This window comes from Eleutherodactylus coqui, chromosome 3 (genome assembly GCF_035609145.1).
Source record: "Eleutherodactylus coqui strain aEleCoq1 chromosome 3, aEleCoq1.hap1, whole genome shotgun sequence".
Lineage (NCBI taxonomy): Eukaryota > Metazoa > Chordata > Amphibia > Anura > Eleutherodactylidae > Eleutherodactylus > Eleutherodactylus coqui.
In genome coordinates, this window is record NC_089839.1 from 276,673,967 (window position 1) to 276,697,638 (window position 23,672).

Consider the following 23,672-nt stretch of genomic DNA (forward strand, 5'->3'; position numbering starts at 1 on the left):
GCGTACTTCCCGCAAAATGACGTACCCTTACGTCATAGGAATAGCGCGAGATCATGACTGATCTCGCGCTATCCCGCAGCGGGAACCGGCTGTCAGTCATAGCACAGCCTCCCGCTGCAGCAGCGGGGGTGCATCGGAGATGCGCCCCCCCTCTGTTAACCCCTTCCCTGCCGCGATCTATATAGATTGTGGCATACGAAGGATTCACAGGGGGAGCGCCCTCCCTCTGTGAAGCTGCCGGGCTCTCGCGATATAATCGCAGAGAGCCCGGCCTGTTGCCATGGCAACAGGATGCCAGATACTGGCGTCCTGTGTTGTCGGTGCCTGGGATCGCTGTATAAGCAATAAGGCATGGCAGGAGAGAGAAGTCCTGCCATGCCTTATCACAGCGATCATCAGTGCTGTGCTTTAAGTCCCTCAGAGGGACATAGATGTTGTAAAAAAAAACTAATAAAAATGTACAAAAAAAAGAAATTAAAATGGCACATAATTGATATTGACGCGTCCGTAACGATGTGTACAAAAAGTTAAACATGCTTTTTATTTTGTACATCAAAAAACGTAAAAAAAACGCTAAATAACAGAGACAAAATACTGATTTTTAGCATTTTGCCTCCCAAAAAATACAATAAAAGTGATCAAAAAAGACGTATATTCCCCAAAATGGTACCAATAAAAACTACAGCTCGTCTTGCCAAAAATAAGCCCTCACAGAGCTCCGTACATAGAAAAATAAAAAAGTTACCGGACTTTGAATGCAGCGATATAGAAAAAAAAAGACTTCCAAAAAAAGGGTTTTTAATGCAGAAAAGTGGAAAAACCTAAAAAAACATAAGAATTTTGGTATCGTTGTAACCGTACCGACCCGCAGAAAAAAATGTATTGTATCATTTATGCTGCATGATTAACGCTGTAAAAAAAACAACAAAAATCTATGGCAGAATTGATGTGTTTTCTCTCCCTCTTATCATAAAAAAATAATAAAAGTTTTACAATATAGTCTATGTACCCAAAAATGGCACCATCGAAAACTACAGTTCGTCACGCAAAAAACAAGCCCTTATACGGCCATGTCGACACAAAAGTAAAAAAGTTATGGCTTTTGAAAAATGGAGATGAAAATCCGCCAAAAATCGTTTGGTCCTCAACGCCAAAATAGGCCATGTCCTTAAGGGGTTAAGCTCCTCACCCTTACCTACAAAGCTCTCCATGGCGCCACGACACTGTACATCGCCTCCCTCCTGTCCGTACACCACTCAGCCCGCACACTCCGCTCTGCTAACACACTCAGATTAAATACCCCTCTAATATGAACCTCACATGCTCACCCACAGGACTTCACCAGAGCAGCACCCATCCTCTGGAACGCTCTACCCTGAGGCATCCGGATACTCACTAAGGAAACTACTCAAGCGAGTAGTGCCTTATTCGAGTACCTGCTCGCTCGTCTCAAAAGATGCGGGTGCGGGCGGGGGAGAGCGGGGAGGAACGGGGGGAGATTTCTCTCTCACTCTCTCCCCCCTGCTCACTTCCGCAACTCACCGCTCTCCCCCACCGGCACCCGAATCTTTTGAGACGAGCGGGCAGGTACTCGCATAAGGCACTACTCGCTCCAGTAGTTTCCTTAGCGAGTACGCTCGCTCATCTCTATTCCCGATGCATAAAAAATTCAGACGCGGCCTAAAACGCACCTCTTCAGGGAGGCATACCAAATCTCCTGACCTAGTTTCCGTTCCCATTCCCACAGCGCCCTACAACTTCCACCCTGCCTATCGCATATGACCTCTACCTCTGCACCTCCTTACTGCCCCACCCCGTTTACTTCCTAATAACTGATTTCCACATGTAATTCTCGTACTGCCTGTGTTCTCCCATGCCTTACCCCCCCTCTTTGTACCTCCTGTTTCACTCTCGCCCCTTCATTTCAAACTGATTGTATACCACACGTAGTTTGTTTTACTGCCTGTGTTCTCCCGTTCTCGTAAGTGCTGCGGAATAAGTTGGAGCTATACAAATAAAGATTATTATTATTCCCCGTGCAACACATTCTATGTCTCCGCAGGAGCACATAGTCAGGTGCTTCAGGACTGGTGACTGTGTGGCTACCCTGGAGGACCCCCCAGGCCACTACAGAACCCCCATAAGGAACCCTTCAGAAACGTGTGAATGATGCCTCAAATGTTGGGCATCATCCAGACCTTCATACTATCGTATAAAGGTGCACTTAGCCTCCTATTACACGACAATTACTATGACAAGGCCAGGTGCCGGCCGCAATCAGCACTTCTCCATCTGCATTTTGCAGAAGAGAAACCCTGCCGTGTAATTGCAACCTTAACATTTAACATTTCCAGAGAGGCATTAGAATAATAGGAACAGGGGAAGTTCTTTTATTCATATTGCAGTAATCATAATTGTGGCCCATGGCGTCTTCTGAGGACGTCTAACATCTTAGTCCCAATTAATTTATCGGATAATGGCCACCTGCATTATTTATAATAGTAGATGAGGCACCTTATTTTTAGATTATTTTTAGATTAATTTTTGGATTTTCTCATGGCTAAAGGTACAATCCTGTATTATAACCCTTTTAAGGACACTGGTAATTTTAGGACGTGACATGTCTTCATTTTTTCCTTCCTCTGTCCTGAAGAGTCATACCTCTTATCTTTTGGTTGACTTTGCTTTGTGAGGGCTTGTTCTCTGCAGGACAAGATGTATTTTTAAACAGCAGCTCGTTAAGTTCCAAATATTTTGATGTTTTCTATATGCAGGGGGTGTAATACTTAGATGAAACCCAAGGCCTCATGCCCACAGCCGGGTCGGATTCCGCCTGCGAAATATTGCAGTGGAATCAGACCCGGCGCCCCCCAGAGACCCTATACTCACCTCCCCGGATCCACCGCAAGTGTCTCGCCCGGTGCTGGGCAAGGACGCGGATTCTTGCAGTACTTCTTCTGTGCCCACTGCGAAAATATCGTGGGATGGACGGCTTTCATTGACTGCAATGGAAGCCGTCCATGCGATTTTCCACATAGAATAGAAAATGCTGCGATTCTCCCCTGCGAGCGGAAAATCGCTGTTGATTTCCACTTGTGGGCATGGAAGAAATGTTTACCACTGCATGTCTATGGACAAACATTGCTGCGGAATTCATGGTGGATGTCTGACCGCGAATTCCGCAGCGATAATCTGTCCGTGGGCATTAGCCTTAAGGTAGGGCCTAATAAGGACTTGTTGATAACATCTCTGGAGGCCAATGTTAGGCTCCCAATTGCCATGTAAACTGAGTAGCACCCAACCATTGCTTTGCAAGGGGTGCTAACATAGTAACAAGAGGCCCCTCCCCTTTTTTTATTGACTGCAATACCTAAAGGGGCTCAACAAGCTAAGATCAGAGTTATCTCTGATCTCAGCCATTACCCTGGAATGTTGGTTGTAAGTTACAGCTGATTCTTGTCAGTGATAGCTCAGGCGCAGCTCCTATACCCGTGCCATCACTGTACTATACGTGTATGGAAATAAGCAGGAGCTACTGTGCAGTAATTAAAGGTATTAAAGGGGTTATGTCACATTTGAAACCTAACCACAGGATAGGCGACGAATCTGATTAGTGGGTGCCTAACTGCTCCATGGTCATGAGAACATGCCCTCCCCCATATGAATGGAGCGATGAATGAGTATAAGTTAAAAGCATCAGAAACTAGTCTTTATTGTTTATTAGTCGTTGTTGTGTTTATTTTATTTTATGTTCTTGACCATGTAAGGCTGTGTTCACACAGGGCGGATTTGCCGCGGTTTTGCCTCAGCAGATCCGCCCGCGGCAAAACCGCCCGCGGCCGCTAATCTCGGGATTAGCCAGCCATGTGGACGAGGTTTCTCAGAAACCTCGTCCACACGGGACGGCTAATCCGCTGCGGTAAATCCGGTTGACACCGCGGCTGCAGCCGCCGCAGCCGCGGTTTCAAAAGAAGCAGCATGTCTGTTTACAGTCGGTTTTTTGTTTATTTATGTTACGGCCGCGCTCTCCTCTATGGGAGAGCCGGCCGCAACGGAAAAGCATGCGGCCGGACCGCTTCAAAGCCGCCGCGGCTTAAACCGCGGCGGTTCTCCCAGCGGAAATCTCGCGGTTTTTGCTGCGGCCAAACCGCGAGATTTCCGACGGGGATCCGCCGTGTGTGAACCCTGCCTAAATGTCACTAGCAAACAATTGATTCGGGTGACTGCAGGTGGTGTGGGGTGGTAACTGGGTCTGATGGTTTGATTAGCACGTACCCTAATGTAGGGGTTGTCAACATTGTGGGCATCCAGTACGCACACATACGTCACATGACGAAAAGTGACTTGGAAAGGGAAAAGTGGTTGTGAGGCAGTTAGACTCAGGAAGTCTGGAAGAGAGAAAGCTAATGTGAAAAGCTTTTTGAGAAATTGTGGAAGTCAATGGATTGCAAAGCAAACTGTAGTCAAGCCGCGGAACCTAGCAATATAGTAGACACTCCAGTTGTTACTCGGAAAGTGTCTAGAGCACATGTGTCACACACAAGGCCCGCGGGCCGAATCCGGCCCGCTGCCTCGTGTTACGTGGCCCGCGGCGTGCTGACACCGCTCACTACTGAAGCGATTACCAGCGGGGTGCCGCAGCTCTCCGCTGGTAATCGCGCTGATCCCGGCGCACACTAACGTCAGTGTGCAGCCAGGATCCTCCTCCCCTGAGTCCCCTGCTCATCAGTTCCGCATGAGAGGACTCGGGGAGGAAGCGGGTCGGGCGCACACACTGATGTCAGTGTGCATCCGGGCTCAGCGTGAGCAGAGAGGGAGCGATGCTGACAGGAAGGAAGAGGTAAGTATATGGGGTGGGGGGCTGCTTACTACTGGGGAGGGGGTATTATTACTGGGGGGTGCTGCTTATTACTGTGGGGGGCTACTTATTACTGGGGGCTGCTTATTTCTGGGGGCGGGGCTGCTTATTACTGGGGGTGGGGGGCTGCTTATTACTGGGGTGGGGGGCTGCTTATTACTGGGGCGGGGGCTGCTTATTACTGGAGGGGCTGCTTATTACTGGGGGGCTGCTTATTACGGGGGGGCTGCTTATTACTGGGGGGGCGGCTTATTATTATTACTGAGGGGGGGCTTATAATTATAACGTTGCTATGGGGGTTAATATTACTAATTGGGCCACTTTGGGAGTCGTTATTTTTACTGGGGCCACTATCAGGGTTACTATTGGGGCTCGTTCACACGGGTGTAATTGTATTTCGGTCGCACAAATACGCTGCGGATTTGCGCAATCGAAAATCGCTTATGCCTGTATATTTGCGTACGTAAAAAGGAACGCAGGGTGGCCGACTGAAATGGTTCGCAAATATGCAGTGAATACATAAGTTTCCTGCGCATTCACCACGTATTTGCGCAGCCCATTTACTTCAATGGCCTATCTTGGTGCGCAGTATGCAAAAAAATAGGTCATGCTGTGTGAAAATATACATCATGTGAAGGAACTCATTGAAATCAATGGCTTCTATTCGCTGCATAGTATGTACTCAAATACGCTTGTGTGAACAACCCCTTAGGCCCCCTGCACACAGGCGGAAATTCCGCAGAATTTACGCCCGTAGAAGCTGCCATAGGATTGCGTTAGAAAACCCAATCCTATGCAGACGGCTGCGATTTGTCTGCGCGAAATCTTGCACGGAAAACAAATCACGGCATGCTCTATTACTGTGCGGGGCAGCCGGCACAACACAGAGCCGGAGCCGCGGGAGCAGGTGAGTGCCGCGCTGGTCCCTGCAGGGGCTCGGGTTGGGATCCGACCCGGCCGTCTGCAGGCGGCCTTAAAATCGGCCCTTTGAAGGTCACCATAAGCATGATGTGGCCCTTGGTGAAAATGAGTTTGACACCCCTGCTCTAGAAAGAAGAGGAAAGATCCATCACATCATTTCGGACTCACGCCACCTGCCTATACCTTGGCTTCATCTGTAAGAATACTGATTGTTCCGATTCTGTCTCTTTAAGTAAAGCCATCCAGTTCTTTAAAAGAAGTGGTGGTCAGTACGTTTTCTTACTCACCCACATGTTGACCCGATGTTCTACAATGCGTTTGGGGCTATCAGTGGAAGGCTCTGACCCCGAGTTATGACTCCCTTCCAAGGGCCTCTGATATACCCAGTAAACAAACAGGTAACCACCCTACATGCACCCTGTTGCTACATCATCTCTATGGGTCTGTCAGAGACAGCCAAGTACAGCAGTTGATAGCTTTCGGCAGTCTCACGGAAACAAATAGAGTGGCAGCAGGCTTGTTCAACCGCTGGTGCAGTCATACATGGAGAAATAGGAATCTCATTCTCATGATCAGTGGTGGTCCCAGCAGTGGGACCCCAATGATTAGACACTTATCCGCTATCCTGTGGATAGGAAAAAGTTTTAAACTTAACTGAGCAACTTTAAGTTGGTTTTGGAAGTAGTTTCTGAACGTACGTGTGAAGCACTATGGAATTTGGGGGCACTATATAAACGAGCATTTTAGTTGAAGCATGAGATGAATCTGCCATCTGAGTCACCTTTAGAATGACAAAAATGTTACGAGAAGAAATGTAAGTTAGTTTTGTTTATGTCGTCACCTCTTTCTGTGAACAGCGGATAATGATCATGTTAGACTTGTACCTTTACAGCCAGAGGGGAGCTGGCGGTTACAGAATGTTTTTTGCACACATTTACAGCTATTACAAGAATATGCGGCTCGCTCATCCACTCCTAAGTCGCTGAAATACAAAAGTGCCGGATTTATTTTTAATCTATTGATCTTCTGCTGACTGTTAGGTTTACCATTCATTTGTACCTGGTTCTTGCTCAAGAGCGCACACATATTTAAGTACTTGTTCTCTCACTGACATCTTGAATGGCCTTTTAGGAGTTGACGTCTGACTCAAATGAATGCAACAATATAATAATCAAATGTAGGTGTATACATGTGCTCTAGGCAGACTTAAAGTTTGGGGATTTTTATTATATTTTAGTTTATTTAGGTTCAATATAGAGATGAGCGAGTATACTCGCTAAGGCACATTACTCGAGCGAGTAGTGCCTTAGCCGAGTATCTCCCCGCTCATCTCTAAAGATTCGGGGGCCGGCGCGGGAGACAGGTGAGTTGCGGCGGGGAGCGGGGGGAGAGAGGGAGAGAGAGATCTCCCCTCCGTTCCTCCCCGCCGCTCCCGCCCCCGTGCTGGCCTACGAATCTTTAGAGACGAGCGGGGAGATACTCAGCTAAGGCACTACTCGCTCGAGTAATGTGCCTTAGTGAGTATACTCGCTCATCTCTAGTTCAATACTGCTGCCACTTATATCATATTTCTACCCAAAAAACTAGACAAAGAGATAACCACTCAAGATGGTTGACGTTAAATCCACTGTGTGGTACCATGGATGGAGATGCAATACCCTGTGTGTTTTGCTGGTAGGACACTGTGGTCTGTTGGTTACTACAATGGTTACTGCCATCTAAGGCCTAGTTTGCATGGCATTGTAAGTGCCAGGCTCATGTTGGATTTTTACAACGTGCATCATAGTAACAGTGATTTAGGCTGTTCAGCCTATTTCCTTCCCAATGTTGATCCAGAGGAAAGCAAAAAAAAACCAATGAGGTAGAATCAAATTTTCTGCAATTAAAGGGAAAAAAATTCCTTCCTGACTCTAATCTGACAATCAGAAATAATTCCAGGATCAGGGCTTAGTCATACGGGCGCATCGGCGCCCGTGTTACTGCAGGTGGAAGACGGTCGCACTTCAGGACGGACGTCTCTCTGCAGCGCCGGAAGAAATAATATGCGACCAGCTTCATTGCCGATTATGTGTTTGTTCTTCAGCGCTGCAGGGAGTCGTTCATCTTGAAGTACGGCCATCTTCTTCCTGCAGTAAGGGCTCAGTCACACTGGCGCATCGGCTCCCGTGTGACTAAGACCTCACGGACACCTCTGATGTAATTAGTGAATATAACATGAAATATTGTAGCGCTCAAAAAAGGTGGCCCCTCCTAAACTCTTCTATGAGTTTGCCATCACCACGTCCTCTGGCAGAGCGTTCCATAGTTTCACTGCTCTTACAGAAAAGAACCCCCTTCTATGTTGGTATAGAAACTTTCTTTCCTCTAGACATATGGCAAAGTTCTCAAAATGTATGATATAGTGATTACGGGACATTTTAATTATCCAGACATTTGTTAGGAATTTTTCTCATATATAAGTAATGGGCCTAATAAATTCCTATCCGCTCTTGTTGACAACTTTATCTCCCAAAAGAGAAAATAAGGCTATCTTGGATCTAATTCTCACCAACAGGGAGGAAATGGTTGAGGAAGTAAGAGTGACTGGGACCTTAGGAGGCAGTATCATGCTATCCTTAATTTTTGGATTACAAAGGAAAGAAAACCAGAGAAGACTCAGACCTCAAGGTTGGATTTCAAAACGGCAGATTTTAATGGACTTAGAAAGAGGGTAGAAAGGATCCAATGGATAGATGTTCTTAAGGACAGAAATGTCCAAGGAGGTTGAGAAATTAGTGAAATGAGATTCTCAAAGCACAATCGTTAACAATTAGAGATGAGCGAGCACCAAAATGCTCGGGTGCTCGTTACTCAGGACGAAATTTTCGCGATGCTCGAGGGTTCGTTTCGAATAACGAACCCCATTGAAGTCAATGGGCGACCCGAGCATTTTTGTATATCGCCGATGCTCGCTATGGTTTCCATTTGTGAAAATCTGGGCAATTCAAGAAAGTGATGGGAACGACACAGCAACGGATAGGGCAGGCGAGGGGCTACATGTTGGGCTGCATCTCAAGTTCCCAGGTCCCACTATTAAGCCACAATGGCGGCAAGAGTGGGCCCCCCCCTCCCAACAATTTTTACTTCTGAAAAGCCCTCATTAGCAATGCATACCTTAGCTAAGCCCCACACTACCTCCAACAAAGCACAATCACTGCCTGCATGACACTCCGCTGCCACTTCTCCTGGGTTACATGCTGCCCAACCCCCCCCCCCCCCTCCCCGCATGACCCAGTGTCCACAGCGCACACCAAAGTGTCCCTGCGCAGCCTTCAGCTGCCCTCATGCCACGCCACCCTCATGTCTATTTATAAGTGCGTATGCCATGAGGAGGAACCGCAGGCACACACTGCAGAGGGTTGGCACGGCTAGGCAGCGACCCTCTTTAAATGGGGTGGGGCCATAGCCCACAATGCTGTACAGAAGCAATGAGAAATATAATCCTGTGCCACCGCTATCAGGAGCTGCACACGTGGGCATAGCAATGGGGAACCTATGTGCCACACACTATTCATTCTGTCAAGGTGTCTGCATGCCCCAGTCAGACCGGGGTTTTTTATAAATAGTCACAGGCAGGTACAACTCCGCAATGGGAATTCCGTGTGCACCCACAGCATGGGTGGCTCCCTGGAACCCACCGGCTGTACATAAATGTATCCCATTGCAGTGCCCTGGACAGCAGAGCTAACGTCAGATTAAATGCAGGTGGGCTTCGGCCCACACTGCATGCCCCAGTCAGACTGGGGTTCTTTAGAAGTGGACACATGCAGTTACAACTCCGTGTGGACCGACAGCATGGGTGGCTCCCAGGAAGCCACCGGCGGTACATAAATATATCCCATTGCAGTGCCCAGCACAGCTGAGGTAATGTGATCTTTAATGCAGGTGGGCTTGGGCCCACACTGCATGCCCCAGTCAGACTGGGGTTCTTTAGAAGTCGACACATGCAGTTACAACTCCGTGTGGACCGACAGCATGGGTGGCTCCCTGGAACCCACCGGCGGTACATAAATATATCCCATTGCAGTGCCCAGCACAGCTGAGGTAATGTCAGGTTTAATGCAGGTGGGCTAAAAATTACTAGGATTACACTGTAGGCGAGGGCCCAAAAAAATTGGTGTACCAACAGTACTAATGTACCTCAGAAAAATTGCCCATACCCAACCAAGAGGGCAGGTGAAACCCATTAATCGCTTTGGTTAATGTGGCTTAATTTGTAACTAGGCCTGGAGGCAGCCCAGTTAAAATAAAAATTGGTTCAGGTGCAAATTTCAACGCTTTAATGAGCATTGAAACGTATAAACATTGTTTACAAGAGTTATATGACTGAGCCTTGTGGGCCTACGAAAAATTGCCCATTCGGCGTGATTACGTGAGGTTTCAGGAGGAGGAGCAGGAGGAGGAGGATGAATATAATACACAGATTGATGAAGCTAAAAGGTCCCCGTTTTTGATGGTGATAGAGAACGATGCTTCCATCCGCAGGTGCAGCCTACGTATTTAGGTATCGCTGCTGTCCGCTGGTGGAGAAGAGAAGTCTGGGGAAATCCAGGCTTTGTTCAGCTTCATGAGTGTAAGCCTGTCGGTTGACAGGCGGGTACGCTTATTCGTGATGATTCCCCCAGCCGCACTAAACACCCTCTCTGACAAGACGCTAGCCGCAGGACAAGCAAGCACCTCCAGGGCATACAGCGCTAGTTCAGGCCACGTGTCCAGCTTCGACACCCAGTAGTTGTAGGGGGCAGAGGCGTCACAGAGGACGGTCGTGCGATCGGCTACGTACTCCCTCACCATCCTTTTACAGTGCTCCCGCCGACTCAGCCTTGACTGGGGAGCGGTGACACAGTCTTGCTGGGGAGCCATAAAGCTGGCAAAGGCCTTGGAGAGTGTTCCCCTGCCTGCGCTGTACATGCTGCTTGATCTCCGAGCCTCCCCTGCTACCTGGCCCTCGGAACTGCGCCTTCGGCCACTAGCGCTGTCGGATGGGAATGTTACCATCAGTTTGTCCGCCAGGGTCCTGTGGTATAACATCACTCTCGAACCCCTTTCCTCTTCGGGTATGAGAGTGGAAAGGTTCTCCTTATACCGTGTGTCGAGCAGTGTGTACACCCAGTAATCCGAAGTGGCCAGAATGCGTGTAACGCGAGGGTCACGAGAAAGGCATCCTAACACGAAGTCAGCCATGTGTGCCAGGGTACCTGTACGCAACACATGGCTGTCCTCACTAGGAAGATCACTTTCAGGATCCTCCTCCTCCTCAGGCCATACACGCTGAAAGGATGACAGGCAAGCAGCATGGGTACCCTCAGCAGTGGGCCAAGCTGTCTCTTCCCCCTCCTCCTTATGCTCCTCCCCCTCCTCCTCAGCGCGCTGAGATATAGACATGAGGGTGCTCTGACTATCCAGCGACATACTGTCTTCACCCGCCTCCGTTTTCGAGCGCAAAGCGTCTGCCTTTATGCTTTGCAGGGAACTTCTCAAGAGGCATAGCAGAGGAATGGTGACGCTAATGATTGCAGCATCCCCGCTCACCATCTGGGTAGACTCCTCAAAGTTTCCAAGGACCTGGCAGATGTCTGCTAACCAGGCCCACTCTTCTGTAAAGAATTGAGGAGGCTGACTCCCACTACGCCGCCCATGTTGGAGTTGGTATTCCACTATAGCTCTACGCTGCTCATAGAGTCTGGCCAATATGTGGAGCGTAGAGTTCCACCGTGTGGGCACGTCGCACAGCAGTCGGTGCACTGGCAGATTAAACCGATGTTGCAGGGTGGCAGGGTGGCAGCGTCCGTGTGGGACTTGCGGAAATGTGCGCTGACCCGGCGCACCTTTCCGAGCAGGTCTAACAAGTGTGGGTAGCTTTTCAGAAAGCGCTGAACCACCAAATTAAAGACATGGGCCAGGCATGGCACGTGCGTGAGGCTGCCGAGCTGCAGAGCCGCCACCAGGTTACGGCCCTTGTCACACACGACCATGCCCGGTTGGAGGCTCAGCGGCGCAAGCCAGCGGTCGGTCTGCTCTGTCAGACCCTGCAGCAGTTTGTGGGCCGTGTGCCTCTTTCCTAAGCTGAGTAGTTTCAGCACGGCCTGCTGACGCTTGCCCACCGCTGTGCTGCCACGCCGCGCGACACCGACTGCTGGCGACGTGCTGCTGCTGACACATCTTGATTGCGAGACAGAGGTTGCGTTGGAGGAGGAGGGTGGTTTAGTGGAGGAAGCATACACCGCCGCAGATACCAGCACCGAGCTGGGGCCCGCAATTCTGGGGGTGGGTAGGACGTGAGCGGTCCCAGGCTCTGACTCTGTCCCAGCCTCCACTAAATTCACCCAATGTGCCGTCAGGGAGATATAGTGGCCCTGCCCGCCTGTGCTTGTCCACGTGTCCGTTGTTAAGTGGACCTTGGCAGTAACCGCGTTGGTGAGGGCGCGTACAATGTTGCGGGAAACGTGGTCGTGCAGGGCTGGGACGGCACATTGGGAAAAGTAGTGGCGACTGGGAACCAAGTAGCGCGGGGCTGCCGCCGCCATCATGCTTTTGAAAGCCTCCGTTTCCACAAGCCTATACGGCAGCATCTCCAGGCTGATAAATTTGGCTATGTGCACGTTTAACGCTTGAGCGTGTGGGTGCGTGGCGGCGTACTTGCGCTTGCGCTCAAACACTTGCACTAGCGACGGCTGGACGGTGCGCTGAGAGACATTGGTGGATGGGGCCGAGGACAGCGGAGGTGAGGGTGTGGGTGCAGGCCAGGAGACGGTAGTGCCTGTGTCCTGGGAGGGGGGTTGGATCTCAGTGGCAGGTTGGGGCACAGGGGGAGAGGCAGTGGTGCAAACCGGAGGCGGTGAACGGCCTTCGTCCCACCTTGTGGGGTGCTGGGCCATCATATGCCTGCGCATGCTGGTGGTGGTGAGGCTGGTGGTGGTGGCTCCCCGGCTGATCTTGGCGCGACAAAGGTTGCACACCACTGTTCGTCGGTTGTCTGCACTCTCAGTGAAAAACTGCCAGACCTTTGAGCACCTCGGCCTCTGCAGGGTGGCATGGCGCGAGGGGGCGCTTTGGGAAACAGTTGGTGGATTATTCGGTCTGGCCCTGCCTCTACTCCTGGCCACCGCACTGCCTCTTCCAACCTGTCCTGCTGCTGCACTTGCCTCCCCCTCTGAAGACCTGTCCTCAGTAGGCTTAGCAAACCAGGTGGGGTCAGTCACCTCATCGTCCTGCTGCTCTTCCTCCGAATCCTCTGTGCGCTCCTCCCTCGGACTTACTGCAATTACTACTACCTCAGTGATAGACAACTGTGTCTCATCGTCATCGTCCTCCTCACCCACTGAAAGCTCTTGAGACAGTTGCCGGAGGTCCCCAGCCTCATCCCCCGGACCCCGGGAACTTTCCAAAGGTTGGGCATCGGTCACGACAAAGTCCTCCGGTGAGAGAGGAACCATTGCTGCCCATTCTGGGCAGGGGCCCGAGAACAGTTCCTGGGAGTCTGCCTGCTTCTCACAATGTGTCATTGTAATGGAGTGAGGAGGCTGGGAGGAAGGAGGAGCAGCAGCCAGAGAATTCAGAGTTGCAGCAGTGGACGGCGTAGAACTCTGGGTGGTCGATAGATTGCTGGATGCACTTTCTGCCATCCATGACAGGACCTGCTCACACTGCTCATTTTCTAATAAAGGTCTACCGCGTGGACCTATTAATTGTGAGATTAATCTGGGGACGCCAGAAACGTGCCTCTCTCGTAATCCCGCAGCAGTCGGCTGCGAAACACCTGGATCAGGAGCTCGGCCTGTGCCCACACCCTGACTTGGGCCTCCGCGTCCTCGCCCGCGTCCACGTCCTCTAGGCCTACCCCTACCCCTCAGCATGGTGTAGAGCAGAAACAGAACGCTGTAATAAAATGTGCCGCTTATTGGCCTGTGGTTGGGGGCTGACTTCGCTTACAGAACGCACAGCAGAGCCAGGAAAGAATTTTGCGCACGCCTGCAGTGAGACGTAGGTGCGTATGACTGAGAAAGTGGAATTCACAGCGCAGAAGCAGTCAAGTGGCCAGACGCTACTAGTAGGCCTTAAGTATTTTGCTTCTATTTTTTGAACAGCAGAGCTCAGACAGTAGACAGATACTGTAGGCAGCGTATATATGTATACTGTTTCAATGTGGACAGGATCACGGCGGTGATGTTACGGGCACCGCAGAGCCAGGAAACACTTTTGCGCACGCCTGCAGTGAGACATAGGTGCGTAGGACTGAGATAGTGGAATTCACAGCGCAGAAGCAGTCAAGTGGCCAGACGCCACTAGTAGGCCTTAAGTATTTTGCTTCTATTTTTGGAACGGCAGAGCTCAGACAGTAGACAGATACTGTAGGCAGCGTATATATGTATACTGTTTCAATGTGGACAGGATCACGGCGGTGATGTTACAGGCACCGCAGAGCCAGGAAACACTTTTGCGCACGCCTGCAGTGAGACGTAGGTGCGTATGACTGAGCTAGTGGAATTCACAGCGCAGAAGCAGTCAAGTGGCCAGACGCCACTAGTAGGCCTTAAGTATTTTGCTTTTTTTTTGGAACGGTAGAGCTGAGACAGTAGACAGATACTGTAGGCAGCGTATATATGTATACTGTTTCAATGTGGACAGGATCACGGCGGTGATGTAACGGGCACCGCAGAGCCAGGAAACACTTTTGCGCAAGTCTGCTGTAACGCTTAGCTGCGCATTAATTAGGACTACTACCCCCAGCAGACACGCAGTACACTGAGGACGGTCACAGGCAGCCCAAATATAGTTTTTTTCCCAAAATTTGTTTGAAAAGCCCACTGCCTATATAGCCTGTATATCTCTTTCACCTTTCCCACTGTCCCTGCCTCACCAGTACTGGCCCTATACTATGTACAATGAGTGCAGACTGAGGATGCAACGGTCTGCACGGCCGATATACAAAAAAAAAAAAAGTGCAACACTGCTAAAAGCAGCCTCAACAGTACTGCACTCGGTCAGATGTGGCCCTAAGAAGGACCGTTGGGGTTCTTGAAGCCTAAAATAACTCCTAACACTCTCCCTATAGCAGCTCCAGCATCACCAGCACTTTCCCTGAGCTATGTCAGAATGCATCTGTGGCGAGCCGCGGGAGGGGCCGATTTAAATACTCGGGTGACACCTGATCTCGCCAGCTACTCACTGCAGGGGGGTGGTATAGGGCTTGAACGTCGCAGAGGGAAGTTGTAATGCCTTCCCTGTCTTTCTATTGGCCAGAAAAGCGCGCTAATGTCTCAGAGACGAAAGTGAAAGTAACTCGAACATCGCGTGGTGCTCGTTTCGAATAACGAGCATCTCGAACACACTAATACTCGAACGAGCATCAAGCTCGGACGAGTACGTTCGCTCATCTCTATTAACAATCCCTAAAAGAAAAAAGAAGGAGAAGCATTTAAAGAGACCAGGATGGATGAATGCTGAACTTGCACACATGTTCAAAAGGAAGAAAAATATGTGTATCAAATGGAAAGAAGGGGGAATATCTAAAGAAGAATATAATGCAGCCTGCAGAAACTGTAGGGCAAGTGTCAGAAGAGCTAAAGCTAATAATGAATTAAAGCTTGCAACAGAGGCCAAAAGCAATAAAAAAGGATTTGGTGGGTATGTCAAAAGCAAAAGAAAAGTCAAAGATGCTATTGGATGTTTACAGGATGAAGCGGATAAAGATGGTGAACTGGTTAAAAATTATGTTAAAGGGGTTGTCCCGCGCCGAAACGGGTTTTTTTTTTTTTCAACCCCCCCCCCGTTCGGCGCGAGACAACCCCGATGCAGGGAGGTAAAGAAAGCTCACCGGAGCGCTTACCTGAATCCCCGCGCTCCGGTGACTTCTCTACTCACCGCTGAAGATGGCCTCTTCCTCCGTGGACCGCAGCTCTTCTGTGCGGTCCATTGCCGATTCCAGCCTCCTGATTGGCTGGAATCGGCACGTGACGGGGCGGAGCTACACGGAGCTACACGGAGCCCCATAGAAGACTGCAGAAGACCCGGACTGCGCAAGCGCGGCTAATTTGGCCATCGGAGGGCGAAAATTAGTCGGCACCATGGAGACGAGGACGCCAGCAACGGAACAGGTAAGTATAAAACTTTTTATAACTTCTGCATGGCTCATAATTAATGCACAATGTACATTACAAAGTGCATTATTATGGCCATGCAGAAGTGTATAGACCCACTTGCTGCCTCGGGACAACCCCTTTAAGAAGGCTGAACTTTTAAAAGGCTCTGTCCTGGGCCCAGTGTTCAATATTTTTATAAATGATCTAGATAAAGGAATTGAGGAGAAATTGATCACATTTGCAGATAACACAAAGCTAACAGGGATAGCTAACATTAGAGAAGAGAAAGAGGATTCATAAAGATCTAGAAAAGCTTGCACAGTGGGCGTCGACTAACAGAATGATATTTAACGGAGAAATGCAAAGTCCTACATCTGTGCAAGAAAAGCGAAAAAAAGCACATGCAGAATGGGAGGAATTGGGCTAAGCAGCAGCACATGTGAAAAAGACTTTGGTATACTAATGGATCACAGACTGAACATGAGTCAACAGTGGGATGCAGCAGCAAAAAAGGCAAATACAATTCTGGGATGTATTAAGAGAAGCATAGAGTCTAGATCACGTGAGGTCATTATCCCCCTCTACTCTTCCTTAGTCAGACCTTATCTGGAATACCGTGTCAAGTTCTGGGCTCCCCACTTTAAAATAGACATTGACAAACCAGAAAAAGTTCAGAGAAGAGTTACCAAGATGGTGAGCGGTCTGCAAATCATGTCCTATGAGGAACGGTTAAAGGATCTGGGAATGTTTAGCTTGCAAAAAAGAAGGCTGAGATGAGACTTAATAGCGGTCTACAAATATCTGACGGGCTGTCATGGTGCAGAGGGATCAGCCCTATTCTCATCTGCACAAGGAAAGACTAGAAGTAATGGGATGAAACTGAAAGGGAGGAGACACAAATTAGATATTAGAAAAAACTTTCTGACAGTAAGCATGATCAATGAGTGGAACAGATCATCTTCCAACAGGGGCTGGACAAATATCTGTCTGGGATGATTTAGTGATCCTGCACTGAGCAGGGGGTTAGACCCGATGACCCTGGAAGTTCCTTCCAACTCTACCATTCTATGATTTTTTTAAATTAGGGTTGAATAACTTAAAGGAGTTGTCTGGTTACTTGACAACATTTCTGCTATAACTGGAACTGTTTTAAAATAAGAAAAAGAACAGTACTTACCCGTTCACAGACAGGCGGATCTAGCAGTGTTTTGTCCTGCCATCCTCCTGCTTGTTCTCCTGGCATTAGCACTTACATCCTTGTCGCCATGATTCCAGGAGTTCTGTTGTCTGAATTGGACAACGCCTGTAAAACGAATGGTACTTATCTGTCCTCAGCTCCAGCGCTGCAACCCCGTGATTCTCCTGATCTCTTTTGGTAGGCAGTGGTCTCCTGGCTTCCGCTGTCAACAGAGACCGGGAGAATCGTGGGGCTGCAGTGTTAAGGCCCATTTAGACACAACGATTATCGCTCAAAATAATCGTTGTGTGTAACTGCAGTTTTCGTTATGCCGCCGCTCATCGTTGTCTTTCAGCATGCTGAAAGATGACGATGAGCCTTATCCAGGGATTCACACCGGGATACAGCTGATACTATTGTTTCAGCTGTATCCCGCTCCCTGATCACAGGCTGAGTATGAAGAACAGAGCTGTCCGTGCAGAAAACATCTGGATGCAGAAGACAAGCGGGGACACCCCGCTTGTCTTCTGCATCCTCCGCTGGCAGCGCAAGGTGATCGCTTATCTTGAGCGATCATCTTGCTCTGTAAATGAGACAACGATTATCGCTCAATAGTTGCCTGAGCGACATCTTTTGAGCGATAATCTTTTTGTCTAAATCGGCCTTTAGGTTGCCTGGAACTGAGGCAGGTAAGTACTGTTTGTTTTGTTTATGTTTTTAAGTGAATTTATAACCAGACAACTTCTTTAAACTTTTTGAGAGACTATTGAAAGTCTGGTTCCACGATCCAGAAATAAAGGACATCATAAAATCCATTCGAGGAATGCCGGACAGGGTGAAAGCACTATTAAAAGCCAAAGGGGGAACACAAAGTATTAAATATTTTGTTTGATGTTAAATCTATGCATGAATTTGCTAATTAATCCCTTATGGTTGCGGGTCTCCTTTTTTTTTATTTCTGGTTTCTTCTACCAACTTTCAAAAAATCATAACTCTTTTATTTTCCAGTTAAAGTAGCTACCTGAGGGCCTGACTTTGTGAGATAAGTTGTATTTTTCAATGCTACGATTTAACATATCATATAATATACTGAAAGTGGAGGAAAATGGGAAAACTAATGCAATCTCGGCATCTTTGAGGGGGTATTGTTTTTACAGCGTACACCCTGCACCAAAAAGCACATGATAACTTTATTCTGTGGATCAGTATAACTGCAATCATAACAAATGTATTTGGCTTTTTTTCTGCTGTACTACTTTTAAAAAATGAAATATCTTTTGAAAAAATATATGTATTTTCTGTTGCCGTCTTCTGACAACCATAACTTTTTTAAATGTTCCTATTGATATAGTTGTGTGAGAGCTTTTTTTTAAGCTTGTTCTATTCGTACCAATTTGGACTACATGCAACTTTTTATTGCTTTTTATTACATTCTTTCTTGGAGACAGGGTGACCAAAAAAGTGTAATTGTGGCATTTTTTTTCTAACAGCTTCGACCATGTGGGATAAGTAATGTTTTACTTTTGATAGATCCTTTACGGACAGGATGGTACCAAATATGCTTTTGTTTTTTTTTATTTTCATTTTTTATTATAGATATGGGAAGGGGATGGGGCAAAACCTTTGCTACATTGTATTTTTTTCTATTAATTAACAACACTTTTTTTTAACCTATTCTTACATTTTTTTTAGTCCCCATAGAGGACTTGAACCTATGATCATACAGTATAATGTAATACAATAGTTTTACATTTTACCACATTTTGACAGGCAGTCTATCCTGTGGCACGCCTTGATAGGAATTTATTCATGGCAGCCCTGGGGGCCATGCCAACTGTACAGCCCTTCACAATCTCATTACGTGATGGGGTTTGGGACCCCAGAACTCTGATCGGTGCATTTAAATACCGCTGTCAGAATTGAGTGTAACATTTAAAGGGTTAACAGCCACGATCATAGATCTGATCTCCACTGTTCGATGGCTGGTGTCAGTTGCAGGAAGTAGCCCACACCCACCCTATATGTAGCGGGATCGGCTCTCGGTCCTGCTTCATACAAACCCTGATGCTGGAGGGTGTACATGTACGCCCAAATGCGTCAAGAGGCTAAACTGGTTTTTTTTTTCTTTAGAATTCACTTCTGACTAAATTTTAAGAAAGTCATTTCAAAAGTGCAATTCATGGTCTATCTATTTTCTATCTATCTATCTATCTATCTCATATCTATCTATCTCTCTTCTATAATCTATCTATCTATCTATCTCTCTTCTATCGATTCCACATCTATCTATCTCTCTTCTATCATCTATCTATATCTATCTCTCTTCTATCTATCTATCTATCTATCTATCTATCTATCTATCTATCTATCTATCTATCTCTCTTCTATCATCTATCTATATCTATCTCTCTTCTATCGATTCCACATCTATCTATCTATCTATCTCTCTTCTATCGATTCCACATCTATCTATCTATCTCTCTTCTATCATCTATCTATCTATCTATCTCTCTTCTATCGATTCCACATCTATCTATCTATCTCTCTCTCTCTTCTATTATCTATCTATCTATCTTCTATTGATTCCACATCTATCTATCTATCTATCCCATATCTATCTCATATATCTATCTATCTATCTTCTATCTATTCCATATCTATCTGTTTATCTCATATCTATCTATCTATCTGTCTCATCTATCTATCTATTTATGTATCAGTCATATCTATCTATCTCTCTTCTATCTATCTATCTATCTATCTATCTATCTATCTATCTATCTATCTATCTATCTATCTATCTCTCTTCTATTTATCTCTCTATCTATCTATCTCTCTCTCTTCTATCGATTCCACATCCATCTATCTATCTCATATCTATCTTCCAATCTCTCTTCTATCTATTCCATATCTATCTGTCTATCTCTCTATCTCTCTTCTATCTATTCCATATTTATCTATCTATCTCATATCTATCTATCTGTCTCTCTTCTATCTATCTGTCTATCTATATATCTCTCCCATATCTATCTCTCTATATCTATCTATCTATCTATCTCTCTGATAGCTATCTGTCATCCTGTCTGATATTTACCATGTCCTGCATACATAATGTATAGCGAGATGCTACAGTACCTGAATCAAGTTGACATGACTCCTTAGTTGTCGCTTTAAAGAATCATCTCTGCATATTCCTCCCATGGCCCGATAGGTCTCAAAGTGTGTTCTGCACAAAATGTATGCCTGTTACATCTAATAAGAATATAACTTCAGAAAAAAAGTGGCCGTCTCATCCCGTATTTGCTTGACCTCTTCCTATCTTTTTCAGGCAGGGATATGATGAAAGATATGGATTTTACGAGACGGTACAAAGAGAAAACTATGGCAACAGAGACTTTAATTACGAGCCTCCAGTTGGTGTTTCTAGAGAGAAAGGTACAGTGCACTTCCTTGTGGCTGTTTTCTACTTCTTAGTGTTTCCATATCTTTCATAGCCCTTTGAATTAGATTTGCCGAGTTCATGTAGTCTCTGCTTTTCCTAAAGTTTTAAAATTAGATTTCTGTTTGCTTGATCCAAGTTGCAACTGCATGCTCCTCTCCGGAGCTCCCACATGTATCAAATAACCTACTTTCCTGATTAATGATGAGCTGCTATATATTAATTATGTCGCAGGCCTACCTGCATTAGTCTTTGATTTCACAGAACAATTTCTTAATCTATTTATGCCTCAAATGAAGCCGTTTTATTCATTTCTCCCTCGCAGATGGGAGAAGAGCTTACAATCAGGTTGAGCGCTGGGTGCAGGATACCTCCACTGCCAACGCCTATGATCAGAACACGGAGATTGTCCAACCACACAGGTGATGCATCCTCAATATGCGCATTTTTGTAATCTATTTAATCTGTCGTCCCGCTGTAAGTTTCACGTGCTTTAATGTATGCGTAACCATTAACCCCTTATGGACATGGCCTGTTTTGGCATTACGGACACAACGATTTTTGGGGGATTTTCATCTCGACTTTTAAAAAGCCATAACTTTTTTATGTTTCCGTTGACATGCCCGCCACGACGGCTTGTTTTTTGTTTGACTGCCTGTAGTTTTTATTGATAACCTTTTTGGGTGCATATAATGTATTGTAAATAGAGATGAGTGAGTATACTCGCTAAGGCACATTACTCGAGCGAGTAGTGCCTTAGCCGAGTATCTCCCCGCTCGTCTCTAAAGATTCAGGGGCCGGCGGGGAGCGGGGAGGAACGGAGGGGAGATCTCCCTCTCTCCCCCCTCACTCCCCGCCGCAACTCACCTGTCACTCGTGCCGGCCCCCGAATCTTTAGAGACGAGCGGGGAGATACTGGGCTAAGGCACTACTCGCTCGAGTAATGTGCCTTAGCGAGTATACTCGCTCATCTTTAATTGTAAAACTTTTTTTTTTTTTGAGAGCATGGCAAGAAAACATCAATTCTGCCATTGTTTTCACTTTCACACAATAAAAAAACTTCTGTTTGGAAATTATTATTTTTACATCACTGCATTCAAAGTCCCATAACATTTTTATTTTGGGGTACATATGGCTTTTTTGATCACTTTTATTGCGCTTTTTGGGAAGTAAAATGAACAAAATAAGCATTTTACCTCCATTTTTTTTACGATTTTTGCTGCGCAGAATTACTAGTGTGCTCAAATTATAGTACAGGTCGTTATGAACATGATAATACCAAATATGTGGGGTTTTTCTTAAATTTTTTTTTTTTTTATACAGATAGGGGAAAATTAGCAAAAAAGGTTTTTTGTTTTTTTTATGCATGTTTTTTAACACTATATTTTTTGGTTTTCTTACACTCTTCTTTATGTCCCTGAAGGGAACTTGATCCATAGCAGCTATGTAAGGCATTGTAAGGCATTGCAGGACTTCTGTACTGCAATGCCTTATCGCTTGTAATAGCAATCATAGGCAATGGCAAGCCAGGACGCCTGTATCTGGCGTTCTGTTGCCAAGACAACCTGTCGGCCCTCCACGAGTACATTGTGGGGGTCCGATGACGTCACAGAGGGAGCGCCCTCTTTCTGTGAATCCTTAACATGCCACGATCTAAATAGCGAAGGTCGCTGCCCTCATGTACCACCACTGTTTCAGCTGGGGCCTGGCTATTGGTAACAGCCGTCTCCTGTTGCATGATGGCGCGGGCTCACTTCTGATCCTGTGCCATCCACATGACGTAGGATTATGTCCTGTTATGTTAAGCGGTTAACTATGAATCTTCTTTTCCTCTTTGATGGTCTGCTGCTTGTAGTTTATTAGGATTTTTTTCATGTTATCCGATAAAAATCAATTACCATCTCCGCTGGGTCTCCCAGGGATTACAAGAATCTACTGGATGAATATTGCAGTGGTGCGCATTTGTGACTACTCAGCGCTTCACTATCTGCATCGGCCTCATAGAAGTGAATGGAGCCTGGGTCAAGCGTGCGACGCACCGCTGCATTCATACATGTGCAATCTCGTGATCCTTGGAGATTCCAGCTATTGGGCCTCCGTGGATCAATCATTTATCACCTATCCTATGAATGGGTGATAAATCATTTTGATGGGATAACTCCTTTAAAAACTGAAATCCGTTTTTTATGCACTTACTTCGTGGAGAGCTTGTGGTAGCTTGTGCTTATGCACAAGCAGCGCTGTAGTGTAAAGCATGGAAGAGGCACAAAGCAGCAGTCTGGGTCTCTGATGAGACAGGAGCCGGATCTCAGGCTCCATTACACAATACTTCTATATTGCAGTCAATCAGCATAACTTTCCCATAATGAAGCAGAGCGTAAATGTTTCCAAGCAAACCGCATCAGACAGCAGTTAAAAGTAGCGCAGAGGCCTAGCAGGCTCTACCCAGACACCTCGCAGAACTCACTGCCCACCCCTGAACATGTTGAGAAGAGATGACAGCCCCTCTGGGTCCTGTTACTTATCTACTGCCTGTCCTGCCCTTCCTTCCATTGTCATGATGTCCGTATCTGGTCAGTTTGGAGGGGAGTAGGGCTCCTACTGATCAGGGGCATTTGTGGTCCCCATGTCCCCCCTTCTCCTCACTGCGTTGTTACTGAGAGACTGAATGGAGTGCCAGTCCTGCAAGCGCACTGGCGCTCCATTCAATTTCAATTGGACTGCCGAGATACCTGAACCATATTACGTAAGCCTCATTGAAATGAACGGAGCGCCACACGCGCATGCTTGGCCAGCACTCCATTCATTGTGACGTCACTGTGGGGGGAGAGGTAACCCCTGCAGAGGCAGGCAGAGGCGGACATGGGGCCCACGTTCTTGAGATCAGTGGGTGTTTCAGTGGTGGACCTCCACGGATCAGCAAGTTATCCCCTATCCCATGGATGGGCACAGTAGGCCTTCTGAATTCCCTGGTGGGCCCAAAGTACCCCAGTCCCACACTGCCTTTAAGCATTACACAATGGTAGGGACTTACATATACTTATCACGACTTTAAACGGAACTGCTAATTTATGACTATTTTCTAATTCACTATTTAGCAAATTTGCATATTTATGATTTATAGCTCACAACTTTTTTCCCATTTGACATATTTAC

The 23,672-nt window shown here is 47.0% G+C and overlaps 1 protein-coding gene across 4 annotated transcripts in view; it reads left to right on the forward strand.

Moving 5' to 3' along the window:
- The window catches only part of SEC16B (SEC16 homolog B, endoplasmic reticulum export factor), a 186,985-nt gene that overhangs the window by 17,240 nt on the left and 146,073 nt on the right, over window positions 1-23,672 (forward strand). For all 4 annotated transcript variants that reach the window (XM_066597480.1, XM_066597483.1, XM_066597481.1 and 1 more), the window contains 2 exons: window positions 20,406-20,512; window positions 20,842-20,938. In XM_066597480.1, the coding sequence (XP_066453577.1) occupies window positions 20,406-20,512; window positions 20,842-20,938 (204 nt within the window). The remainder of the gene's footprint in view (window positions 1-20,405; window positions 20,513-20,841; window positions 20,939-23,672) is intronic.